General features: G+C 43.8%; 1 protein-coding gene across 3 annotated transcripts in view; it reads left to right on the top strand.

Moving 5' to 3' along the window:
- Window positions 1–23,425, top strand: part of foxn2a (forkhead box N2a) — a 66,306-nt gene that overhangs the window by 32,975 nt on the left and 9,906 nt on the right. For all 3 annotated transcript variants that reach the window (XM_017721379.2, XM_017721380.2, XM_037538686.1), the window contains exons 2-5: window positions 9,288–9,856; window positions 15,016–15,140; window positions 15,300–15,349; window positions 21,137–21,205. In XM_017721379.2, coding sequence (XP_017576868.1) covers window positions 9,302–9,856; window positions 15,016–15,140; window positions 15,300–15,349; window positions 21,137–21,205 — 799 coding nt within the window. In that variant the 5' untranslated portion in view covers window positions 9,288–9,301. The remainder of the gene's footprint in view (window positions 1–9,287; window positions 9,857–15,015; window positions 15,141–15,299; window positions 15,350–21,136; window positions 21,206–23,425) is intronic.

Raw genomic sequence — 23,425 nt, 5'->3', positions numbered from 1 at the left:
GCAGATGGACTTAACTGACGTCTGATAACCCTCTGTTGACATACATTGTTTTGTTGTAGATAAGAAAACATTGAGTTAAACCGGTTTTAGTCACATGATTCAGCCTGACAGTCTGGTTGAGACTAAATGGGGAACAGCAGTGTCCGTTAACTAGTGACGTGGAGCTCGTTCAACCGTTTAAAGTGCCAGTATTTTCAAATCATTATTTTTAATACTGAACTCAATATTCTGGTTTGTGTTTGGTTTCATGACGGAAAGATGGAGAAAATGCACAAACCGAAGTCAGAGAAACAGTGACTTTGTTGTAACAGAACTGTTAAAGCTTTTTTTTTTACACACTGAAAGCGATTTATTTGTGCAGTTTATTCAAACAACAGTAGATTAATTAGAGCATAGAGTTTATAAATGAAGTCTTGCATACCAAAGCAATTTTTCAAAATGCAACATTTTGGTCGCCCTCTTTCCGATTTATGCAAACTTTTGTTATGCACACAGTTGGACGATGTTGTCTCTCTACAGCCTGTTTTACAAAGACAATGAAAAGATAATTACAAAGAGAATGAAAATCAGCTAATGTAGGGTTGAGCAGTAGGACAAAAATATAAGACAATTTCAGAATAGACAAAGTAGAGCTTATAATGCCATACATGATAAAATAATTACGATAAGCTACAACAAATTTTATTCAGTGTCTTACAAACTGCACTGCACTGACTTTTCACTTAGTAATGAACCGTAGTTAGTTCATTAATGATTATTTGGCTTAGTTGACTAAAATCGATGACCAAATTAGTTGGCAACTAATTTAATAGTCGATTAGTTGATGACATCATTATACGTCTTTCTCGCGCTCCCTAGGATTGTTTTCACATTGCCACTCACGGGAGAGTTAAGAACAGTGTGACGGCAGCCTCGAGAACAAAATCCTCAGAAGCGTGAGACGAAAAACGGTCAGTTGTGCTGTTTGTAAAGCTGACCTCAGCTGGCATGGAGCACGTCCTTAATGATGGAGCATCTAAAGAGTAAACTTGTCAGCTATGAAGACGATTCGTCTCTGTAAGTTACGCCCATACCAAACCACATACTAGCTCACTAAGTAGTGTGAGAAAACTGTGCATATACCATTAGAAGTGCACTCATTAGTGTAGTGTGTGTGAAGTACAGAAGTGTGTGGTTTGGGGCGCAGCGATAGCTTAGCTAGCAAGTGGTTAGGTCATGTTATGAGCTGCTACATGTGTATTGGGAGATGCTGCTGTCTGATATCGTTAATGGAGCTGAAACAGAAAAGCAAGTAATTATTCCATCCATCCATCAATTATCTTCCGCTTGTCCGGGGTTCGGGTCGCGGGGGCAGCATCCTAAGCAATGAAGCCCAGACCTCCCTTTCCCCAGCCACTTCCACCAGCTCTCCAAGGGGGATTCCGAGGCGCTCCCAGGCCAGCTGGGCGATATAGTCGCGCCAGCGTGTCCTGGGTCTTCCCCGGGGTCTCCTCCCAGGTGGACTCGCCTGTGACACCTCCCGAGGGAGGCGTCCAGGAGGCATCCTAACCAGATGCCCAAACCACCTCAGCTGGCTCCTCTCGACGTGAAGAAGCAGCGGCTCTACTCCGAGTCCTTCCCGGATGACTGAACTTCTCACCCTATCTCTAAGGGAGAGTCCAGACACCCTGCGGAGGAAACTCATTTCGGCCGCTTGTATTCGCGATCTTATTCTTTCGGTCATTACCCAAAGCTCATGACCATAGGTGAGGGTGGGAACGTAGATCGACCGGTAAATCGAGAGCCTTGCCTTATGGCTCAGCTCTTTCTTTACCACAACAGACCGGTAAAGAGCCCGCATCACTGCTGACCCAGCACCAATCCGCCTGTCAATCTCCCGCTCCCTTGTACCATCACTCGTGAACAAGACCCCGAGATACTTGAACTCCTCCACTTGAGGCAAGAGCCTATCCCCGACCCAGAGAGGGCTCTCCACCCTTTTCCGCCTGAGAACCATGGTCTCGGATTTAGAGGTACTGATTCTCATCCCAGCCGCTTCACACTCGGCTGCAAACCGATCCAGCGAAAGCTGAAGTTCGCGGCCTGATGTCCCCAATAGGACCACATCATCTGCAAACAGCAGTGATGTGACCCTGAGGTCACCAAACCGGACACCCTCCATCCCTTGACTGCGCCTAGAAATTCTATCCATAAAAATTATGAATAGAATCGGTGACAAAGGGCAGCCCTGACGGAGTCCAACTCTCACTGGGAACGAGTCTGACTTACTGCCGGCTATGCGAACCAAACTCCAGCTTTGTTTGTACAGGGCCTGAATGGCTCGTAGCAAAGAGCCATGTACCCCGTACTCCCGAAGCACCTCGCACAGAATACCCCGAGGAACACAGTCGAATGCCTTCTCCAGATCCACAAAGCACATGTGGACTGGTTGGGCAAACTCCCATGAACCCTCCAGAATCCTGGAGAGGGTGAAGAGTTGGTCCAGTGTTCCACGACCAGGGCGGAACCCGCACTGTTCCTCCTGGATCCGAGGTTCGACTATAAGCCGGACTCTCTTCTCCAGTACCCCTGCATAGACCTTGCCAGGGAGGCTGAGGAGTGTGATTCCCCTGTAGTTGGAACACACCCTCCGGTCCCCTTTTTTAAAAAGAGGCACCACCACCCCAGTCTGCCAATCCAGTGGCACCGCCCCCGATGTCCACGCAATGTTGAAAAGGCGTGTCAGCCAAGACAGCCCCACAACATCCAGAGCCTTGAGGAACTCAGGGCGGATCTCATCCACCCCTGGAGCCTTGCCACCAAGGAGCTTCTTAACTACCTTAGCGACTTCGGCCTCAGTAATGGACAAGCCTATTCCCATGTCCCCAGACTCTGCCTCCTCACTGGAGAACGTGTCGGTGGGATTGAGAAGGTCCTCAAAGTATTCCTTCCACCGCCCAATGACGTCTTCAGTCGAAGTCAGCAGCACACCATCTCCACTATATACAGTGCTAGTGGCACACTGCTTTCCCCTTCTGAGTCGCCTGACGGTTTGCCAGAATCTTTTCGGAGCCGACTTAAAGTCAGTTTCCAAGGCCTCACCAAACTCCTCCCATACACGGGTTTTTGCCTTGGCAACAACTGAAGCCGCAGATCGCTTGGCCTGTCGATACCTGCCAGCTGCCTCTGGTGTCCCACAGGCCAACCATGCCCGGTAGGACTCCTTCTTCAGCTTGACGGCATCTCTCACCTGGGGTGTCCACCACCGGGTTCGAGGATTACCGCCCCGACAGGCACCAACTACCTTACGGCCACAGCTACAGTCAGCCGCTTCAGCAATGGAGGAACGGAACATGGCCCATTCTGAGTCAATGTCCCCCACCTCCCCTGATATCTGGTCAAAGTTCTGACGGAGGTGTGAGTTGAAGATCTATCTGACAGGTTCTTCTGCTAGACGTTCCCAGCAAACCCTCACTATGCGTTTGGGCTTGCCTGGTCTGACCGGCATCTTCCCCCACCACCTGATCCAACTCACCACCAGGTGGTGATCAGTTGACAGCTCAGCTCCTCTCTTTACCCGAGTGTCCAAAACACATGGCCGCAAGTCCGATGACACGACTACAAAGTCAATCATTGAACTGCGGCCTAGGGTGTCCTGGTGCCATGTGCACTTATGGACATCCTTGTGTTCAAACATGGTGTTCGTGATGGACAAACTGTGGTTTGCACAGAAGTCCAAAAACTGAACACCACTCGGGTTCAGATCAGAGAGGCCATTCCTCCCAATCACACCCCTCCAGGTCTCACTGTCATTGCCCACATGAGCGTTGAAGTCCCCCAGTAGGACAATAGAGTCTCCAGGAGGAGCACTTTCAAGCACCCTTCCCAAGGACTCTAAGAAGGCTGGGTACTCTGAACTGCTGTTCGGTGCATAAGCACAGACAACAGTCAGGACCCGTTCCCCAACCCAAAGGCGTAGGGAAGCTACCCTCTCGTCCACCGGAGAAAACCCCAACATACAGGCACCGAGTCGAGGGGCTATGAGAGAGCCCACACCTGCCCTTCGCCTCTCACCATGGGCAACTCCAGAAAAGAATAAAGTCCAGCCCCTCTCAAGGAGATTGGACCCAGAGCCCAAGCTGTGTGTTGAGGTGAGCCCGACTATATCTAGCCGGTATCTCTCAACCTCGCGCACCAACTCAGGCTCCTTCCCCGCCAGTGAGGTAACGTTCCAAGTTCCAAAAGCCAGTTTCAGCAACCGAGGATCAGAACGCCAAGGCCCATGCCTTCGGACACTGCCCGATCCACAACGCACCGAACCCCTACTACTGCCCCTCCCATTGGTGGTGGGTCGATGGGAGGGGGGACTCATGTAACTCCTTCGGGCTGGGCCCGGCCGGGCACCATGAGTAAATGCCCGGCCACCAGACGTTCGCTGGCGAGCCCCTCCCCCAGGCCTGGCTCCAGGGTGGGGCCCCGGTAACCCTGTTCCGGGCAGGGTACACAAGTCCTGTTTTTCTGTCTTCATAGGGGTTATTATGGATCACACTTTGTCTGACCTGTCACCTAGGACCAGTTTGCCATGGGAGACCCTACCAGGAGCTTTTGCTCCAGACAACATAGCTCCTAAGATCATTCAAGCACGCAAACCCCTCCACCACGATAAGGTGGTGATCCAAGGAGAGGGCAAGTAATTATTATTACAATCAAATCAAATTTATTTGTAGTGCTTTTTACAACTGATGTTGTCACAAAGCAGCTTCACAGAATTCCAGTAAAGACCAAGTTTAACATGGATATAAAATCCCTCAAGTGAGCAAGCCAGGGGCGCCTGTGGCAAAGAGAAACTCCCTCAGAGCTGAGGAAGAAAACGTGGGATGAGTCAAGGCTCACAAGGGGAGACACATCCTCCTTTGGTCACAAAGTTATAATACTACTAATGTTAATAGCAGTAGTATTAGTAGTAGTAATAGCTAGGACTCCATGAAAACGTCAATTTAGGGTCGGCAGCTAGTCTAAGGCAGGTTGCTGTAACTGGGGCGTGGGCAACTGGTCTGAAGCAGATTCACAGTGACCCAGGTCACTTTCTAGATAACGCTTACAGTTTTGAATACTGCATCATTGTCTTAACATCGAGGCCGCCGGTGCGTTCAAATTTGGCGAATGCAGGAGAGCAACTGCAAACGGTTTTCTGTTTTCCGCAAACGTTTAACACCACTGGATAACAGTTTAAGGAGGTAGTTGTGAACATAAGGAGGCACACTGTGAACACACAGGGCAGCTTCATGAAGTGTTACTGATCAAACTAAGTGTTTACACAAAATCGTTCAAATTTATTGTGACTGAGATTTAAGTCTAGGCCTGTTGTTTTGGCCAAGAAAACCAAACATCCACACTTTCTGCCTCAGTCTTGAACACTGAATATTGTTCTGCCAGTTCTTTGTGGCTGCCAGTTCTGCCAGTTCTTTGTGGCTGCCAGTTCTGCCAGTTCTTTGTGGTTGTGATGTCACAGCATGTAGCCGTTCGGTCGCCTTGATTATTCTAACTCATCCACAGGCAGTTCACAAGCGCTGAAATCAGGTTAACCTTCCCCACATAAGACAGCATTGTTGATGTAAGTGGCTAAAATCAAATTTGCACGGTTAAATAGGGATTTCAATATGGAAATTATTAATCTTTGAGCCGTAGCTCAGAGAAGTGTATTGGGACATATAAACGATTATACACCGCAGTTCTGTTCAGCCAGAGGGAAGCTGTCATATATGCACTTTGATAACAGATATTGACTTTTTCACCTCTGTTTTGTTGGCCTGCGTGTCTCCACCTGTATTTGGGAAGCATTTAGGAGATGTGTTTAAGACGGCCTGTAATCTCACAGTGTGTTCCAGGTGGGAATATGCTGAGGCGGAATGTTTAAAGTGAGCGACGCCTTTGTGTCCGACTGACGGAGTCAGTAATTCTTCTCTGTGAGAGCGGATCCTCCTTCATTGCCTTTGTTTATTACTGCGGCAGCTACACTCGACTTATGGCACACGGTTGCTGTGCATTTTTATGAGTGTGATATCAATCTGATTCCCAATACCAGTTTTGGTATCGATGTATCCCTAGCCCTGATAATGATAAAATATCGCCATATTTCCCACGTCTACTGTAAACATTCCTCTGTGAAGAGCTCCTGTAAGGGTCTGCGTAAGAAGCCTGGTTATCCTTATCTGAGCTGCAGTGCCTGAGAGGTGGAGGTGCTTCTCTTTAGTGTTTATCTTTAATCCTTGAGTTTGATTTGGAGCCTCTCAAGTGCGGCTGGAGTGATTCTGTGGATGGTTTTCAATTCTCCTTGAAGGCTGTCTAACAGCTGGTTGTGATTGAGGAGGTGGGCGTGGATGAGAGGGTGACTAAAATCATCTTGGCCACTCGAGGAAAGCTCATCACTGACCCTCTGGAGGAGAGCCTCTCCACTGGGAGGGGGAGAGAGAGAGAGTGTGTGTGTGTGTGTGTGTGTGTGAGAGAGAGAGGGAGAGAGCGTGTGAGGGAGAGAGCGTGTGAGGGAGAGAGCGGGAGTGAGTGTGTGAGAGGGAGAGAGGGAGAGTGTGAGGGAGAGAGAGAGTGTGTGAGGGAGAGAGAGAGAGAGAGAGTGTGAGGGAGAGAGAGAGAGAGTGTGAGGGAGAGAGAGAGAGTGTGAGGGAGAGAGAGAGAGTGTGACGGAGGGAGAGAGGGGGAGAGAGAGAGAGTGAGGGAGAGCGTGTGAGGGAGAGAGAGTGTGAGGGAGAGAGAGAGAGAGTGTGAGGGGGAGAGAGAGAGAGAGTGTGAGGGAGAGAGAGAGAGTGTGAGGGAGAGAGGGGGAGAGAGAGAGAGTGAGGGAGAGCGTGTGAGGGAGAGAGAGTGTGAGGGAGAGAGAGAGAGAGTGTGAGGGGGAGAGAGAGAGAGAGTGTGAGGGAGAGAGAGAGAGAGTGAGGGAGAGTGTGTGTGAGGGAGAGAGAGTGTGTGTGTGTGTGTGTGTGTGTGAGAGAGAGAGGGAGAGAGCATGTGAGGGAGAGAGCGTGTGAGGGAGAGAGCGGGAGTGAGTGTGTGAGAGGGAGAGAGGGAGAGTGTGAGGGAGAGAGAGAGAGTGTGACGGAGGGAGAGAGGGGGAGAGAGAGAGTGAGGGAGAGAGTGTGAGGGAGAGAGAGTGTGAGGGAGAGAGAGTGTGAGGGAGAGAGAGTGTGAGGGAGAGAGAGAGTGAGGGAGAGAGAGAGAGAGTGAGGGAGAGGGAGAGCATGTGTGAGGGAGAGAGAGAGAGTGTGAGGGGGAGAGAGTGAGAGAGAGAGAGTGATGGGGAGACAGTGAGAGAGTGTGATGGGGAGACAGAGAGAGAGAGAGAGAGTGTGATGGAGAGTGAGGGAGGGAGAGAGTGTGAGAGAGAGAGAGAGTGATGGAGAGAGTGAGTGAGTGAAGGGGAGAGAGTGAGAGAGAGCATGTGTGAGGGAGGGAGAGAGTGAGTGTGATGGAGAGAGTGAGGGAGAGAGAGAGCGTGTGAGGGGGAGAGAGTGAGAGAGAGAGTGATGGGGAGAGAGAGAGAGTGTGATGGAGAGTGAGGGAGGGAGAGAGTGTGAGGGGGAGAGAGAGAGAGAATGTGAGAGAGAGAGTGATGGAGAGAGTGAGTGAGTGAAGGAGAGAGAGTGAGAGAGAGCGTGTGTGAGGGAGGGAGAGAGTGAGTGTGATGGAGAGAGTGAGGGAGAGAGAGAGCGTGTGTGAAGGAGAGAGAGTGAGAGAGAGCGTGTGTGAGGGAGGGAGAGAGTGAGTGTGATGGAGAGAGTGAGGGAGAGAGAGAGCATGTGTGAGGGGGAGAGAGTGAGAGAGAGAGTGATGGGGAGACAGTGAGAGAGAGAGAGTGTGATGGAGAGTGAGGGAGGGAGAGAGTGTGAGGGGGAGAGAGAGAGAGAAAGTGTGTGAGGGAGAGAGAGAGGGAGAGAATGTGAGGGAGAGAGAGAGAGTGTGTGATGGAGAGTGAGGGAGGGAGAGTGGGAGAGAGGGAGAGAGAGAGAGTGTGAGGGGGAGAGAGAGAGAGAGTGTGAGGGGGAGAGAGAGGGATAGTGTGAGGGGGAGAGAGAGAGAGTGATGGAGAGTGAGGGAGGGAGAGACAGAGAGAGTGTGAGGGAGAGCAGGAGAGAGTGAAAGAGTGGAAAGCATGCACTCTTAAAATAAACAGGTTCTGTGCTTTTCTTTTCTACACACTTTTCCTTCTTCTGTTATGTGAAGCTAAGTTACTTCATTTAAGCGTGATGATCTTGTGCAATAGTGTGATGTAGATACACAGCACTTCCTCTAGGTATTTTTCAGGTTGTGTGGTAGAACCTTAAAAGCTCCTGGTGTTGTCCAGTGTCAAGCAAGCGGTATAATCGTACATCGAAAATCTTTTTTTTTTTTTTTTTTTTTTTTTTTTTTTTTTTTTTTTTTTCTTCTCAAAGTGAAAAACTGTGAACACATATGAATATAGACAAGATTATTTACCACATGTGCTTTACACAAATAAAAATAAAAAGGAAATAAAAACAAAGACGAAGTGCTGGTAGCTTAAAAATGCTTTGATGTTGAAATTTTGATGAAACAGTTTGTGACTTTTTTCACTAGTTCAAGTCAGATTAAATTCTGTTCAGACAAAGATTTAAACCTGTCCTAGGAAATTGTTTGTGATTGGGTATTTAAAAACGGGTGAAAATCACACTGAATTAGTGGCGAGAATTTGCCATGGTTTAAAGCGACTGAAACCTTTGCAATTTATGTGCTTTACATAATTGCTGAACACAAAATAAATAAGGATCATCAAAAGGAAAAATTTAGACAAATTTCTTAAAAGTGAAAATCAAAAGTAAAAAAATAAAGTGAATGTAACCTAAAATGTATGTTTTTGATGTTGAAAGTTTGGTAAATTTGACATTTTTTGACATTTTTGCCGGTTCAGATCTGAGCAGATTCTATTCAGTCAAACACAATAAAGATTTTATCCCATGTTGGGGAAGTGGTTGCAGATGTGATTGTGTTTATTTATTTATTTTATTTTTATTATTATTAAATGTGCCAAAATGACACAGTGAATTCCTGATGGAAGTTTGCTCAGGCGTAATGTTTACAGTGACGACAACTTTGTCATTTACGTGCTTTATATAAGTAATTTTTACGTAAATAAAAGCAAGAAGGATCATCAAAAGGAAAAATAAAGACAGGATACTTAAAAATTAAAATCAGTACAAATAAAAAAAAATTTAAGTGACTGTAACTAATTTTGATGAAATTGACCTTTCTGTTTTTTTTTGTTCCCTTCTCTTGTCCAGACCTCCTTGGTTTAATGGGTCCAATCATTGGGATGTCGCCAGATAAGAAAGCCGAATCCCCAGGTGCGTTGGAGGATCGGGTGGGCCTGCGGGGGGGCTGTGGGACAGGCACGCTGCCCGAGGCGGAGTGCGCCTCCAGCCCTCTGGCCACCAGCCTGGACCGCGCACCCAGCACCGACGACGAGGAGCTCACCAACCTCAACTGGCTCCATGAGAACCTTCTGCAGAACTTCACGCTCGGTGGGCCCGAGGCCCAGACCAGCACCGGCCCGCTCTTCGACATTGAGGGTGACCGTGCTCGCTTAGCTGCCTCGTCCGGCTCATCCGCGTCGTCTCATGCGGGAGACAGGGACTCGCTAAAGTCCAAGCCCCCGTTTTCCTTCTCTCTGCTCATCTACATGGCCATAGAGCAGTCACCCAGCAAGTCTCTGCCCGTGAAGGACATCTATGGCTGGATCCTGGAGCACTTCCCCTACTTCTCGAGTGCTCCCACCGGCTGGAAGAACTCTGTGCGCCACAACCTGTCCCTCAATAAGTGCTTCCGTAAGGTGGAGAAGAGCCTCGGAAAGGTAAGCTCAAAGTCAGACATTTATTGGTGGGCCTTCAGTTCTAGATTCTTGGCTACGTGAACATGCTTAGCACCTTCTTATCTTATCTCACAGACCCAGTTCAGCACCTCCCATGTACAGAATACAACAATATCGTATCCTTATGTTTTCACCTTTACAGCCCTATAAGGAACTCGCTCTTCAGCTGACGACACTTAAAATATTTAACAAGACGTCACAAAGCGACAAATTTGGCTGAGATTTGGGCATGAAGCCTTTCTCAGAAGTAGAAATGACATGAAGTTACAGTAATGGACTGTTACAGAGGATGATTAATACATTAATGTCAGTGAGCACTAAAGCTGGGTAGTCACAATTAGTCGATATAATCGACAGCGTCGATGCTGAAAGTCCATTGACCTCAAGATTTAAATCGATGTGTTGCTTTTTTAGGTGATTTTTATGTATTTATTTTTATCATTTATTTGATTCTAAAATACTTTATTTCTGTTATTCATTTTTTATTATTTTCCATTTAATTAAGCGATTTTCACAAAAAAGCACAAAACAGAAAGGTGGTTTGTACACTGTGGGCGACCACAGACGAAGCTTCTTTTTTCTTTTCTTCGAAGGCAGCTTCTTCGGTTTACCCGTTTCACATTAAATGGGGCAGTGGTTACATTCTGGCGCCTGAGGTGTTAGGAAGCCAGCTTCAGCTTCATGTACCACAGCAGCACTAGCGGCAAGTTCAGGGCACCTGAACAGAAAACACGGGCACTGTTCTGGATGACAGACCTCCAGAAAAGCCAAAACCCCCAGAAGTGTTTGTCTACCCATGTTTATTAAATTAGTATTATCTTTTCTCTTGCTGCTAAATGCACTCATCAGTAAAGCCATATAGCCGTCTGCCTGCTACCTGACAATTTCCACTGAATAAGAATCTGGGCTGTGTGTTCATGCACGTTGGGCTTGATTGGACATGTACCTTATTTAATTATTTTATTTCTTCTACTATTTCAAGCACATTTATTTCTGTAGGGAATGCCATCATCTTTTTTTTGGAAGACTAATCTGTAAAATAGTCAATAGATTCATCTGTAGAAATATAATTATAATCACGGCATACATTTTTCAGAATTTCTACATAAAATTGTTAAGATGTAAACAGAGCGGTTCAGACTGAATCTCTCTGTTCTAGAGAAACTTAGTCAGAACTGTTCACAGTGGTGGTGATAGGAACCAGACGTCCACCTCTGAAAGCTCCCTCACAGAAAGTTCCTACATGAAATGGTCATGAATTGAATTGAAATGAATTCAGAACCATTAGCCAAATGTGTGTACACATAGAGGAATTAGACCTCTGCATTTAACCCATGTGAAACACCCACATACATGCACACTAGTGAACATACACACTAGGGGCAGTGAGCACACTTGCCCAGAACGGTGGGCAGCCCTATCCACAGCGCCCTGGGAGCATTTGGGGGTTAGGTGTCTTGTTCAAGGCACTTCAGTCATGTACTGTCGCCTGAGGGGATCAAACCGGTGGTCCCCTAACATCCAGCCCACAACTGAATTCACTGCCTGATGACTGAGACACTGTTTTAGGATAGTTTAGAGAAGATTTTGAAATCCATTCATGGTGGAGGGATACATCACATGGAAAAGAAAGAAAACGTATTATTTCAGACTTTCTGTGGTTTCGCTAAATGTGCTCACTTTATAATGAAGCAAAGTTAATCAGTGCTCTTTAAATACTGACAGCATACACAATATGCTCAGAAAAGCGTATTGTGACATAAATGAACACCAAAACAATAAAATGGTTGTACTGTCCATATCCATGTATGCATCACATCTCACCATAAACCAGGAATTCCTGGTCAAGGCAGTGCTGATCATGTGAGCACGCCCACAGTCGTGGAGGACCAGCAAGATAAGGCTGGAATCCGGTCAAGGTCGGAGCCCCTCCCTGAGAGAACCTGCTCATTCAGATAGAGCAGCCCTATCAGAGCACTGTGCTTGTGCTGGTGGGGGTGGAGGGGGCACTAGAGAGTGGAGAAAGGACTGAAGGTGTCCTTTCACTGTTATACGTGGAACCCAATCCAGATGCGCCATTACGGAGTGTTTTGGAGCAGAACTCTGAAATGTAGTGATGTTTTATTGCTGCTTCTGCTTTTACATTTATCTCCTGACGCAGGCGTCATCACATTATTATTACTTGATGTTATTGTTGCACTCTTAACAAATGGTTCTTCAAGGGTTCTTTAATAAAGGGTATGGCTCTTTTTAGAACCATGAGCTCTGTATAGGACCATTTGCGTGCTTAAATGGTTGTTTGCATGGTGCAATGACTCTTCAGGTTGATGGGGAATGTGTTTTGCATGGTCCTTGTTTCTACTCTCATTGTCCATTTTATCAGCTCCACTTACTGTATAGGTGCACTTTGTAGTTCTACAGTTACAGACTGTAGTCCATCTGTTTCTCTGATACTTTGTTACCCCCTTTTACCCGGTTCTTCAGTGGTCAGGTCCCACAAAGACCCTCACAGAACAGGTACTATTTGGGTGGTGGATCATTTTCCACACTGCAGTAACACTGACGTGGTGGTGGTGTGTTGGTGTGTGTTGTGCTGGTCTGAGTGGATCAGACACAGCAGTGCTGCTGGAGTTTTTAAACACCTCAGTGTCGCTGCTGGACTGAGAATAATCCACCAACCAAAAATTTCCAACCAACAGCGTCCTGTGGGCAGCGTCCTGTGACCACTGATGAAGGACTAGAGGATGACCAACACAAACTATGCAGCAGCAGATGAGCTGTTGTCTCTGACTTTACATCTACAAGGTGAACCGACAAGGTAGGGGTGTCTAATAGAGTGGACAGTGAGTGAACAGTGAGTGTTCAAAAATGGTTCTTCAGATTGATGTAGAAAATGGTTCTATAGAGCACCCAAAAAGCTTTTGACAGTGTCAAGTTTGTAACAATAGAAAAACCCTTTTGGTGCAACATAGAACTCTTTTTATATAGAGCACATTCTTCATCAATCTGAACAACAATTTCATGATGCTGAGAACCCTTTTGTCATGTAAGGGGTTCTTTAGTGTTTATAGTTCTTTGTAGATACATTTTCTTTCCTAAAGAACCCTTGAAGAAGAAATGGATTGGTGTGAAACGCTCTGTTTGCAGTGGTGGTGATAAGAACTAGACGTCCGCCTCTAAAAGCTCCTTCACAGAAAGATACATGAAATGGTTATGAATTCATTGCCTGATGACTGAGATGCTGTTTTCAAGAGTCAAGAGTTTTATTGACATATGTACAGCAGAACAGGCAGTTACACTGTACAATGAAATTCTTACTTTGCTGTTCCTCCTTTCACCAAATATAATCTTAAGAATAATAAAAAAGAAAATATAAAAAGTTACATGTGCAAATGTGCAAATATGTAGAGCAGCTGTTCATAAAGTGCATCAAGTAACCGATGTAAACAGTAAACAGTAGTGTTCTGTGCAGGTAATTGAGGTAAACAGTGTTGTTCTAACAGCAGCACAGTGTAGAAAGTTTCTACAGTGTAGAAAAGGTGCAGTTGTTGAGTGCAAGGTTAAACCAGTTCAGAATGGGAGGGGGGAAGAGTAGTAAGTGAGGTATTCACCAGCCTGATGGCCTTTGAATAGAAGCTGTTGCAGTCTTGTAGTCCTGGACTTCACACTCCTGTAACGTCCGCCTGAAGGTAGGAGTGTGAAGAGTCTGTGCTGGGGGTGTGTACTGTCCCTAATGATGTTGTGGGTCCTCCTGATAACCCTGGTGTGATAAATGTCCTGTAGTGAGGGGAAGGCTGCTCCTGAGATGGAATGTGCAGTTTTGATCACATACTGGAGAGCCTTCCTGTCCTGATCAGTGCAGTTTCCATACCAGACTGTAATTGAGCTGAAAAGAACACTCTCCTGTACTCCTGTAGAAGGTGCTGAGAATTTTGGCTAGCATGCCAAATTTTCTCAGTCTTTTCAGAAAGTACAGTCACTGCTGGGACTTTCTGATGACAAGGTGTGTGTTGTAAGACCAGGTGAGATCCTCACTGATGTGGATGCCGGAGAATTTGAAGGTTTTCGCCCTCTCCACCTCAGTCTCACCAATGTACAGTGGTGTGTGCATCTCCCGCTTCCTCTTTGGATCAACAATCATTTCCTTGGTCTTGTCTGTATTCAAGGAAAGATTGTTGTTATGACACCAGGCCACCAGCTCAGCCAACTCCGTCCTGTACGCTGTCTCGTCCTCACCAGTGATCAGTCCAACGACTGTAGTATCATTAGCAGACTTGATGATGCTGGTGTTGTTCTGGGAGGCCACACAGTCATAAGTGAAGAGCGTGTACAGAAGGGGCACACAGCCCTGGGGGGACCCCTGTGTTCACTGTTCTTGTGCTGGATCCACAAACACGTCGGCTGGTTCTGATGAGCAAACTCTGAGTGCACACCCGGGGATTTTCTTTGGGCCGGCTGCTCTCCGTGTGTCCGTGGTGGTGTAGTAGCCCTCCAGCTTCAACCTATACTGTCTCTTGGCCTCTCTGATAGATCTACGCAGGTCATACCTAGACCTTTTGTAATCTTCAGTGTTGCCACTATTTTCCATCATCAACATTCCATATAAACTCAGAAGACTTGTGCAGGTTCACTTTCGCTCTGGAGGATGGAGTTCACTCTCTCGCTCTGGAGGATGGAGTTCACTCTCTCACTCTGGAGGATGGAGTTCACTCTCTCACTCTGGAGGATGGAGTTCACTCTCTCACTCTGGAGGATGGGGTTCACTCTCTCACTCTGGAGTGGGTGAGGCTGAACTTCTGTGGGCTGGATATGGGTGGGAATACAGTATGTCAGTGTGTAGGTATCTGTGACATCACAGGCTATTTTTTGAGGCTATTTTAGCCTCAATTTTAGCCTATTTTAGTGTGGAATGGTTGGCCTGGGGACCTGGGGAGTTTTAAAACGTTTTACTGCAAACTTTATTTTAAAAATAAAAAACAAAAGTAGAGTCAGTTATTCTGTGACACAGGCCCTTTAAACTTCTCATTTCATAGAGTTCCTTACAAACAACTGAATTTCAGATTTTAAAAATGTGAGAAAATGTGATGTTAATTGTTGTTATGGGGTTTGTTCTTAAACTGGTTGCTCTCTGGCTGCGGCAGGTAAACGGGAAGGGCTCGTTGTGGTGCGTGGACCCTGAGTACAGGCCTAATCTCATCCAGGCTCTGAAGAAGCAGCACTTTCCTGCACCGCATGGCTTCTGTACGCCTCCCGCCTCCCCACCTAGGTGAGATACGCACACACATGCACTGAAGTTGAGATGTTCTCTGTTCTTCACTCTGGCCTTAACTATTCCTCTCTTTCTCCCTCCCTCCCTCTCTCCCTCTCTCCCTCTCTCTCTCTCTCTCTCTCTCTCTCTCTCTCTCTCTCTCTTTCTTTCTGGCAGTGCCTTCTCGCCTTCCCGTAACCTCTTTCTTCAGGGCTGCTCTCTCAAAGGTGAGACATTTCTCGTTTTGTTCTTTATATGACACTCGTGCGTGTTTACAGGCCAGAGGTGCACCAAGGGTGACTCTACATCTGGAGAGACACCTAGTCCTTAAAAAGTCTAAAAAATTTACCTCTTAAAACTGTAGGTGTATTAATAATAAATATAATAATAATAGTAATAATAGTAGTATTTCTTTATATAGCACTTTTTATACTGACGGCATCTCAAAGTGCTTTCCAGCAGTAAAATCAGAAACTATGAGTGTTAATTTAAAATCATACACTCACTGAGCCCTTTTTTAACCCTTTGGGTTTCTATATCTGAGTCTGTGTCTTTGTGAAGATCCAGCTCAGAAATCCAGTTCAAACCCTTCTTGAATCTGTAGAGCTGCCCTTTCCATTCTCATCACGAGATCATACAAGATTCATATCCAGAGCTATGAGCCTATGAAGAGGGGCTGAGATGCACGTCACCTGCCTCTCACCGTGTGGAGCTGGTGGACTCGTATGTCCATCTACATTCTGTGTGAAACTGACCGACGTACACTCAGGAAAACACTACTGACTGTCACGCCAGAAACCCTTCATTCTTCATTCAGTCCACATCGGAGACTCATGTGAAATGGCATCAGAGAGTTTACAGCTGCTGAAGCGGGTTTGGAAAGTAGTGATAAAGATTACATTTATCTAGTATTTTATTCATGCATATCATTACTTTTTAGTAAACCAGTTCCAAACAGTTCATCCTCATGAGTAGTAAAGCTGTTTTCACAAGAGATGTTAAGAATGTCTAAAATTGGACTTCAGCTTTTCAGCTTTAGGGCCGGATTATCTCTTCACACAGTGCTGCAGGTCAAATTGAGCCTCAGTGTAGAAAGAAAATGGGCAAACAACGTTCAAAAACTACTGATACAGTAACTGAAATAATTTCAGCAGATTTTATATTGAAAAGCACAAAAAATACCACTACTTTGTCTATATAATAATATAGACAATACCTTATGTAAACATATGAAAACCATAACAAATGCGCATTAGCATTAAAGGTGGCATGAGAGGTTCAAACAGCTCAAATATGAGCAATTTATTGTATTTTTAATGTTAATTCAGTACAGACTCAGTTTATTATTCCTGCTTCCCCTCTGAAAAGCTGATTTGGGCTCTCAAAAGTATGATTTTAACATTTGCTAACATTTTCTGAGAAGAACATTTGGACTATGAACTTCAAGCAGTTTTAACACGAGGCTGGAGTTTCTGGAGCTTCTAATTCTAAACTAAATATCGCTAAAAATCTGAACATACATCATCTTAAAGACAAAGAATATTTAACCTCTTTATTTTGTGTTTGGTTTCAGCACAGCTCCAACAGTGTTTTGCTGTGTCTCGTGACGTCCACTGTCTGATCTCGTGCAGACTGAGAAATCCAATAGAAATCAGAGTCAGAGTTTACAGCACTGAGAAATCTGATTACTGAGCTAAAATCCAGCCTCTTTATCAGATGTCTTAATCGGATTTCTAGATCAGAGTGTGGTGTTTACATGACTATTTGAATAGTCGGATAACTGCGGAAATCCAATTTTGATTGGATTGTTGAGTGCATGTCTACACACTCAATGTCTTAACGTTGAGGCCACCGAGGCCAAATTCTGCGATCATGGGAGAGCATTTCCAAACAGCTTTGTTTTCCACCAACATTGGCCACCACTTGCAAACAGGAAGTAGCTCTCTGTGAACGTATAGGGCAGCTGGACGAAGGGCTACTGTTAAAATTAAATGTTCACACAAAATCGCTTAAAGTTTTCCAAAAACATTTGCCACTTTCCTGTTATTGCTGCACCTTGCACAGTGAATCCTTGAATGTTATTCATCTTTGTCTTCATTGTTAGTTGGCAAATGCATAAAACAACCTCAAGGTAAATTTAAAAGCTAATAGTTCATTATCCCAGTAATTGATTATTCATTTCAGTATCGATCAAATTAGTCAAATTTGATTGACTATCAAATTAATCGTTTGTTGTAGCCCTAATTTACACTCACACAAAAGAAACCCTCCTGCGTCTGGGAGACTTGCTAACTTTTGTTGATGCCGGACAGTATTTAATGTGAGCTTTTCAAAGCCGGGTAATCAACCATGGTTTTAATGACTTACTTTTAATTGTGTTTATATTTCAAACACATCAAATGCTTTTGACATTGTGGTCACTGGTGCGCTTTATTGTTGCACATACAAGTGTTCTTTGGTGTGCACCAGTGTTTAACAGCATAGTTATAAAAGGCTCAGAAGTTCTTCTTACAGCTGTTTTGCAGTTTGATGAGTAATAAACACCATTAAACATTAACACATTTACAATAAAGAATGTTTTTGGTTCAGGCATGAAAAAGCTCTGGACAGTAACTGATTCAAAAAGATTCATCCGATTTCAAAATGTTTTATTTCTCTTGTAAATCATTACAGATCAATGCAGTGAACTGTAAGAGGTTTAAATGAGCATAAAGATTATTATGTAATTGTACAAGGTCTCAGTCTGAACCTCCTCCAGCTGTACGGACGACATCAACACCAAAGTCAGAATCATCCCATACTGGATTGAGCGTGTCTGGTGTCTCTGCACTCACGGCTCTTTTAGTCTGATTTCGGAGATTGTCCAGTGCTGTGGAACCAACGACGAATGCTCTGAGCTGTTGGAGCTTCACTGGCCACAAAAATCACACTGCATAATTATGACAGATTCACTCTTATTGAAGCAGAGAATGCAGAACACTTTCTGCTCAGGGGTCTCCTCTCCTCTCAGACAGAAGTGAGCCAGTCAGAAACTCTATGACCCCCTTTTACAATTGGATTGTGATTGGTTCCTCGGCACCTAACGGTTGTAAAAACCCTGTAGAATCACCCTGTAGAACTCCTAAAGCTGTAATGTGTGATGACTATTTTGAATGTCGCCTTGTTGGATCCTGATTTTTAAAAAAAAACAAAAAACAGGAAATTAAGAGACAATACAGACACACAGACCTGACATTTAAAATCCTCAGAGTTTTAAGTATTTAATGTTAAAATGATATAAAGAGACTATTTCTACATAAAGAAAGTTTTGCAGCCAAACTTTCAAGAAAGACAAGGACAAGAGCTCAAAGTGCTCTCAAAGTTTGTTTTGGTTTACCTGCACTCCTAAAAAAGATGCTCCTTTAAGGGTTCATTAGTAAAGAAAATGGTTTTATAACCATGAACACTCAAAGAACCCTTTGCATGATTAATTGGTTCTTTGCATCATGAAGTGATTCTTCAGAATGATGAAGAATATGTTGTATATGGTTCTATATAGAATCTTTTTGAAAAGGGTCCTATGTACCACCCAAAAGACTTCTTCTGTTGTTAGTAGCTTGACATTGAAACAATAGAAGAACACTTTTGGGTGCCATGTAGAATACTCTTCAGAAAAACCATTTTCTTTACTAAAAAACACTTGAAGAACCATCTTTTCTAGAGTGTACAGTAGGATTGTGTGACTTTGAACCAAGCCTGGGCAATATTTAAAAATAAACAGCAAAAATAAAATCAGGATTATTGATTATATGCCCCCCGCCAATCCCCTCCTCCTAGTGAAAAACACAAACCTTTCTATCTTAGAGATTATTTTGTTCATAATCTCTAATCTCTAAGATTAATAATGCATGTTATTCCAGCTATGTGAGCAGTTACTGTCCTATTTATCTTTAATTTAATCTGTTTGCATTTAATAATTTACTCATAATAGTACTCATAATTTCTTATATTATTTTTAAGCTTTATCACCTATTTGTAAAGCACTTTGCGCTGCCAACTATATAAAAAGATATCATAAATAAATTATCAGTCATAAAATATATAAATAATTATAAAAAAAAAAAATGTGTGCCCTTGGGTCTGAAATGGTTAAATGATGAGCACTGTGTTATGTGATTGGCTACTCACTGAACACAAGCACCAGACTGCAGTCTGTGAACAGTAGAACAATATTCAGCCAGATTACCCACTCTAAAACTCAAGCATACAAAGTGTTACTTGAAAGTCTATTACAAGGTTTACTTATCCATTTTAGCCAACTGTGAGCTGAAGTTGCCACAGTGTAAAGCCCTATTTCTCTCTCATAAACAATCAGCTCTACTTACTATAAATGTGCACTTTGTAGTTCTACAATTACAGCCTGTAGTCCAGCGCAGTTTCTTTGATACTTTGTTAGCCCCTTTTTCCCTGTTGTTCAGTGGTCAGGACCACCATGGATCCTCACAGAGCAGGTACTATTTGGGTGGTGGGTCATTCTCAGAACTGCAGTAACAAATTCATGATTTTCTGACTGTATGTTTTAGACGTCAAGTGTTGTGCTAATGCACACAGTCATCCCTGAAGTGTCACAAAGGGTCTAAACATTGTCGTTTGCGATATATATATATCATCCTGGGAAATGTCATTCTGGAGCCCTATGTCACTGCTTTAGCATATCCTGTACTTCTCAGAAATTTCAAAATATGTATGATTTGAAGTGTTTTATGTATTTAAGAAAGTGTTAGAAAATTATCAAAAAATGCAGTTTTGTTTAATGTGCCTTAGTGTTTGGAATATATGTTGGAATTAAACAGTGTATTTGAGGAATAACTCAAAAAGAAGCTTTACTATTGGAAATCGTCATGATGATCAATCCTTCTGATATTTAATAAGAAAAAAAAAGAAATTGTACTATATATATATATATATATATATATATATATATATATATATATATATAATGTGTGAAATCTTGAATAAAATCCATAGCATTCAAAGTTTTTGATAGTACACACAAACACACACACACACACACACACACATACATACATATATATATATTAGTCTAAATCTTACCAAACAGGACTAATAAGGCTCTGTTTATAATCAGACATGCTGTTATTTAATATTACTGTGACTTAAATGAACATATTTAGCGTAATAACAGTAAATATCACATTACCCAGCTCTGTCACATAGAAAAATTGATGCCTTTTTTATTTTGTGAGTGAAGGTCACTAGAGTGGTCAGAGTGGTCCTAGGTTGAGAGGGTCATAAGGTCATTCTGACAGCTGTCGTTAGTGACCTCACTTAGGCTTTGAGAATCCAGCTCCTGGAGATCTACTTACCTGCAGAGTTTAGTTCCACCCTGTTTCTAATATGCTCCACCCCTTACCTAACAGCCAATAAGGGAAGTTAATTCTCCAGAGCAGGTGTGGCTGATCGTGGGTGGAATTAGACCCTGCAGAAGACTCGTGTAGGTTCTCTGGTAGTTCTGGATGGTAAATAAAATGTCTATATCTGTGTTGTAGTCATGGCGACCCTTGGTTCCTATCACCACCACTGTAAAGACAACTGAACCATTTCACACCAAACTACTCTGAGTCTCTCTGTTTACACCTCACACACTGATATTATGGAGGAATTTTAAAAATATCAGTGGAATTCCCCTTTTAGTGTCCAGTAATGTAGACACAAATGACTGCATGCGTGTTGCATGTTTTAGAAGTGGATGTTTGGACCTGCCTGGGTCTGAGCAGACTCTTCACTGTGGTCTTACACTGTGGTGTCTTACAGCTTTCTCGGTTGGTGCCCCCTCTCTGTAACCTTGACTACAGAGCCAGTTCACTCTCCTCTGTCTGGTTACTAATGAATAATTCAGGTTTCCTGAAGGGTGGCATGGGAACTGAGAAACCCCAGCCCCCCAGTTCCCCTCTCAAACCACTCACTCAGAGCTCAGATTGCTGAATGCTGTGCATGTTCTCTCCTTTTTCCAGAATCTGACATCGACGCTGCCACTGCTATGATGCTCTTAAACTCCGCCCCTGGTCACCACGCCGGCCCGTGTAAGAGAAACCTTCCTGCTTCTTCTCTGCGGCCCCTGGCCTTTGTTCTTGTTTGCTGTCGTTTGTTGATCCTCTTCTATCACTGTCACTCACACATTCATCAAAGCTGCATACGGTCAAATCTGATCAGTAAATAAGCACAAATTTACTCTTTTTTGTTATCCATCAGTGTCTTTGGCATATCTGTACGATTAAACTTGCATCTAGTAGGACAGCGTAGTTTGAGTGCACTAGTTTAACAGCCTTAAAAATGCCTGATTAGCAGTTAATAAAAATTATTCTTAATAACATTCATAATATATGCATTAAAAGCAAAAATAAAAGGAAAAATGATATACTAACTGTTGTGCTCAATCCTTACACTAAAGTGGATCTAGATATTTGCACAAATGCTTTCATTTATTTATCTCTTTGGGACCACTGGTGGTCCCAAAGTGATATGCATATGATATGCAAATGATATGCAAATGAAGTGCCAGTGCACAGGTGCTTGTTTTTGTGCTCGTTTATAAACATCTTTGATTAAAAAAGTCCAATTAAATCTAGTGACGAACAACTTTTTTTTTTTTACCCTCAGCTTTGTGAAATCCGCTTAGCAGCAGTTTTCCTTCCACAGTGCAGGCGTCTGTCCATAAGAATGCAGTTATTGTTTGAAACACATGACCTTCATCTCACATGGTACGCACATAATCTGAGACATTCGTACAGCAGGGCTCAGGACCCACAGATCAATTGTGCTGGCTTTAGTTTATAACGGTGACATTCCCAAACAATAAACAGGAGCATGTTTCTTAAAGAGACACAGAACATCTTCAAGTAAACGAAAGGGTTATAAAGCGTTATAGCACATTTTATATCTTTTTATTTTTTCCAATATGTAAACAAACAAACACACAATATAAATAAACAAACAGAAACAGTGCATTAAAAATTATGCCATATTTAAATCCGTGTTCTCTAAGGGGGAAATTAAACCTTTGCATACATCTCTACAGTTCTTCGGAAAAGTCTTAAACGGGAGCTGTTACACTTTTCCAGTTCTTCTCTTTCCTTGAGTGTACTGTATCTTCTCGTGCATATAAAGGTCCCAGAGCTCAGCGTTCCCTCCAGAGGGAGAACCTCTCCCATAAAACCCACTTTTCTCAGCTGCCTGAAACACCTGGTTGGAATTCCAGCCCTTTTCCTTTGTTTCAGGATGACATCATCTCGTAACACAGTCCTTACTGCTTGCCTACTGGCGAGCTCGGCCCCCTCACACAACACACACTAGCTACTGGAGGAGGAAGAGTGTGGTCAATGCTGTAGCATGTGGAGACACTAACCAGACTTTCAGGATAGACTCTGGATCAAAGTGATCCAGTAGAACCAATGCCGCTGGAGAACCAGCCACAGCAGAGCTACAGCTGCTCAAGAGAGAAGGGTCTGAATGCAGACTGCAGGACGGGGGTGTAACATGGAGGGGTGGAACCGCTCTAGAGGTTGGCGAGTCAGAAAAGAGTGGGCAAGCTGACCAATCAGAGCACCCTGGGCTCATTGGGAGGTGGGGCTTAAAGACGCAGGAGCTCTAACAGAGTGTTTCAGACAGAGTGAATAGAGATGAACAGTATGTGTTGTGGGAATATTGAAGCTGTGAATCTATTCTGGTAGAGCAAAAATGAATTCATCAGCATTGGGAATGAGCATAATGGGCATAATAAATGGCATTTAAGGCCATTTCTCACCAAGCATGGTTTGTGTTTTGAACATTCGCCAGGGACGTGAACACTCTGGCCACTCACAGTTGTTGGCTGGTAAAATAAATACAAACCTCAATTCTAAAAAAGAAAGTGAAATGCAAATAAGCGCAAATAAGCGCAAAGAAATTATTTTATATATTTAAATATATATATATATATATGTGTGTGTGTGTGTGTGTGTGTGTGTATATGTTGTGTAAAACATAAAAACAAGAATACATTGATTTGCAAATTCTTTTCAACTTATATATAATTGAATACACTACAAAGACAAGATATTTAATGTTCAAACGGAACAAATAAGCAGGACGTCCCTGAAAAAGACGTTGCTTGGATGGCAGCATATGTTGCTCCAAAACCTGTATGTACCTTTCAGCATTAATGGTGCCTTCACAGATGTGGAAATTACCCATGCCATGGGCACTAACACACCCCCATACCATCAGAGATGCTGGCTTTTGAACTTTGCGCTGATAACAATCCA

Source organism: Pygocentrus nattereri, chromosome 5, assembly GCF_015220715.1.
Source record: "Pygocentrus nattereri isolate fPygNat1 chromosome 5, fPygNat1.pri, whole genome shotgun sequence".
NCBI lineage: Eukaryota > Metazoa > Chordata > Actinopteri > Characiformes > Serrasalmidae > Pygocentrus > Pygocentrus nattereri.
This window is presented reverse-complemented; position numbering and strand designations above follow the sequence as displayed.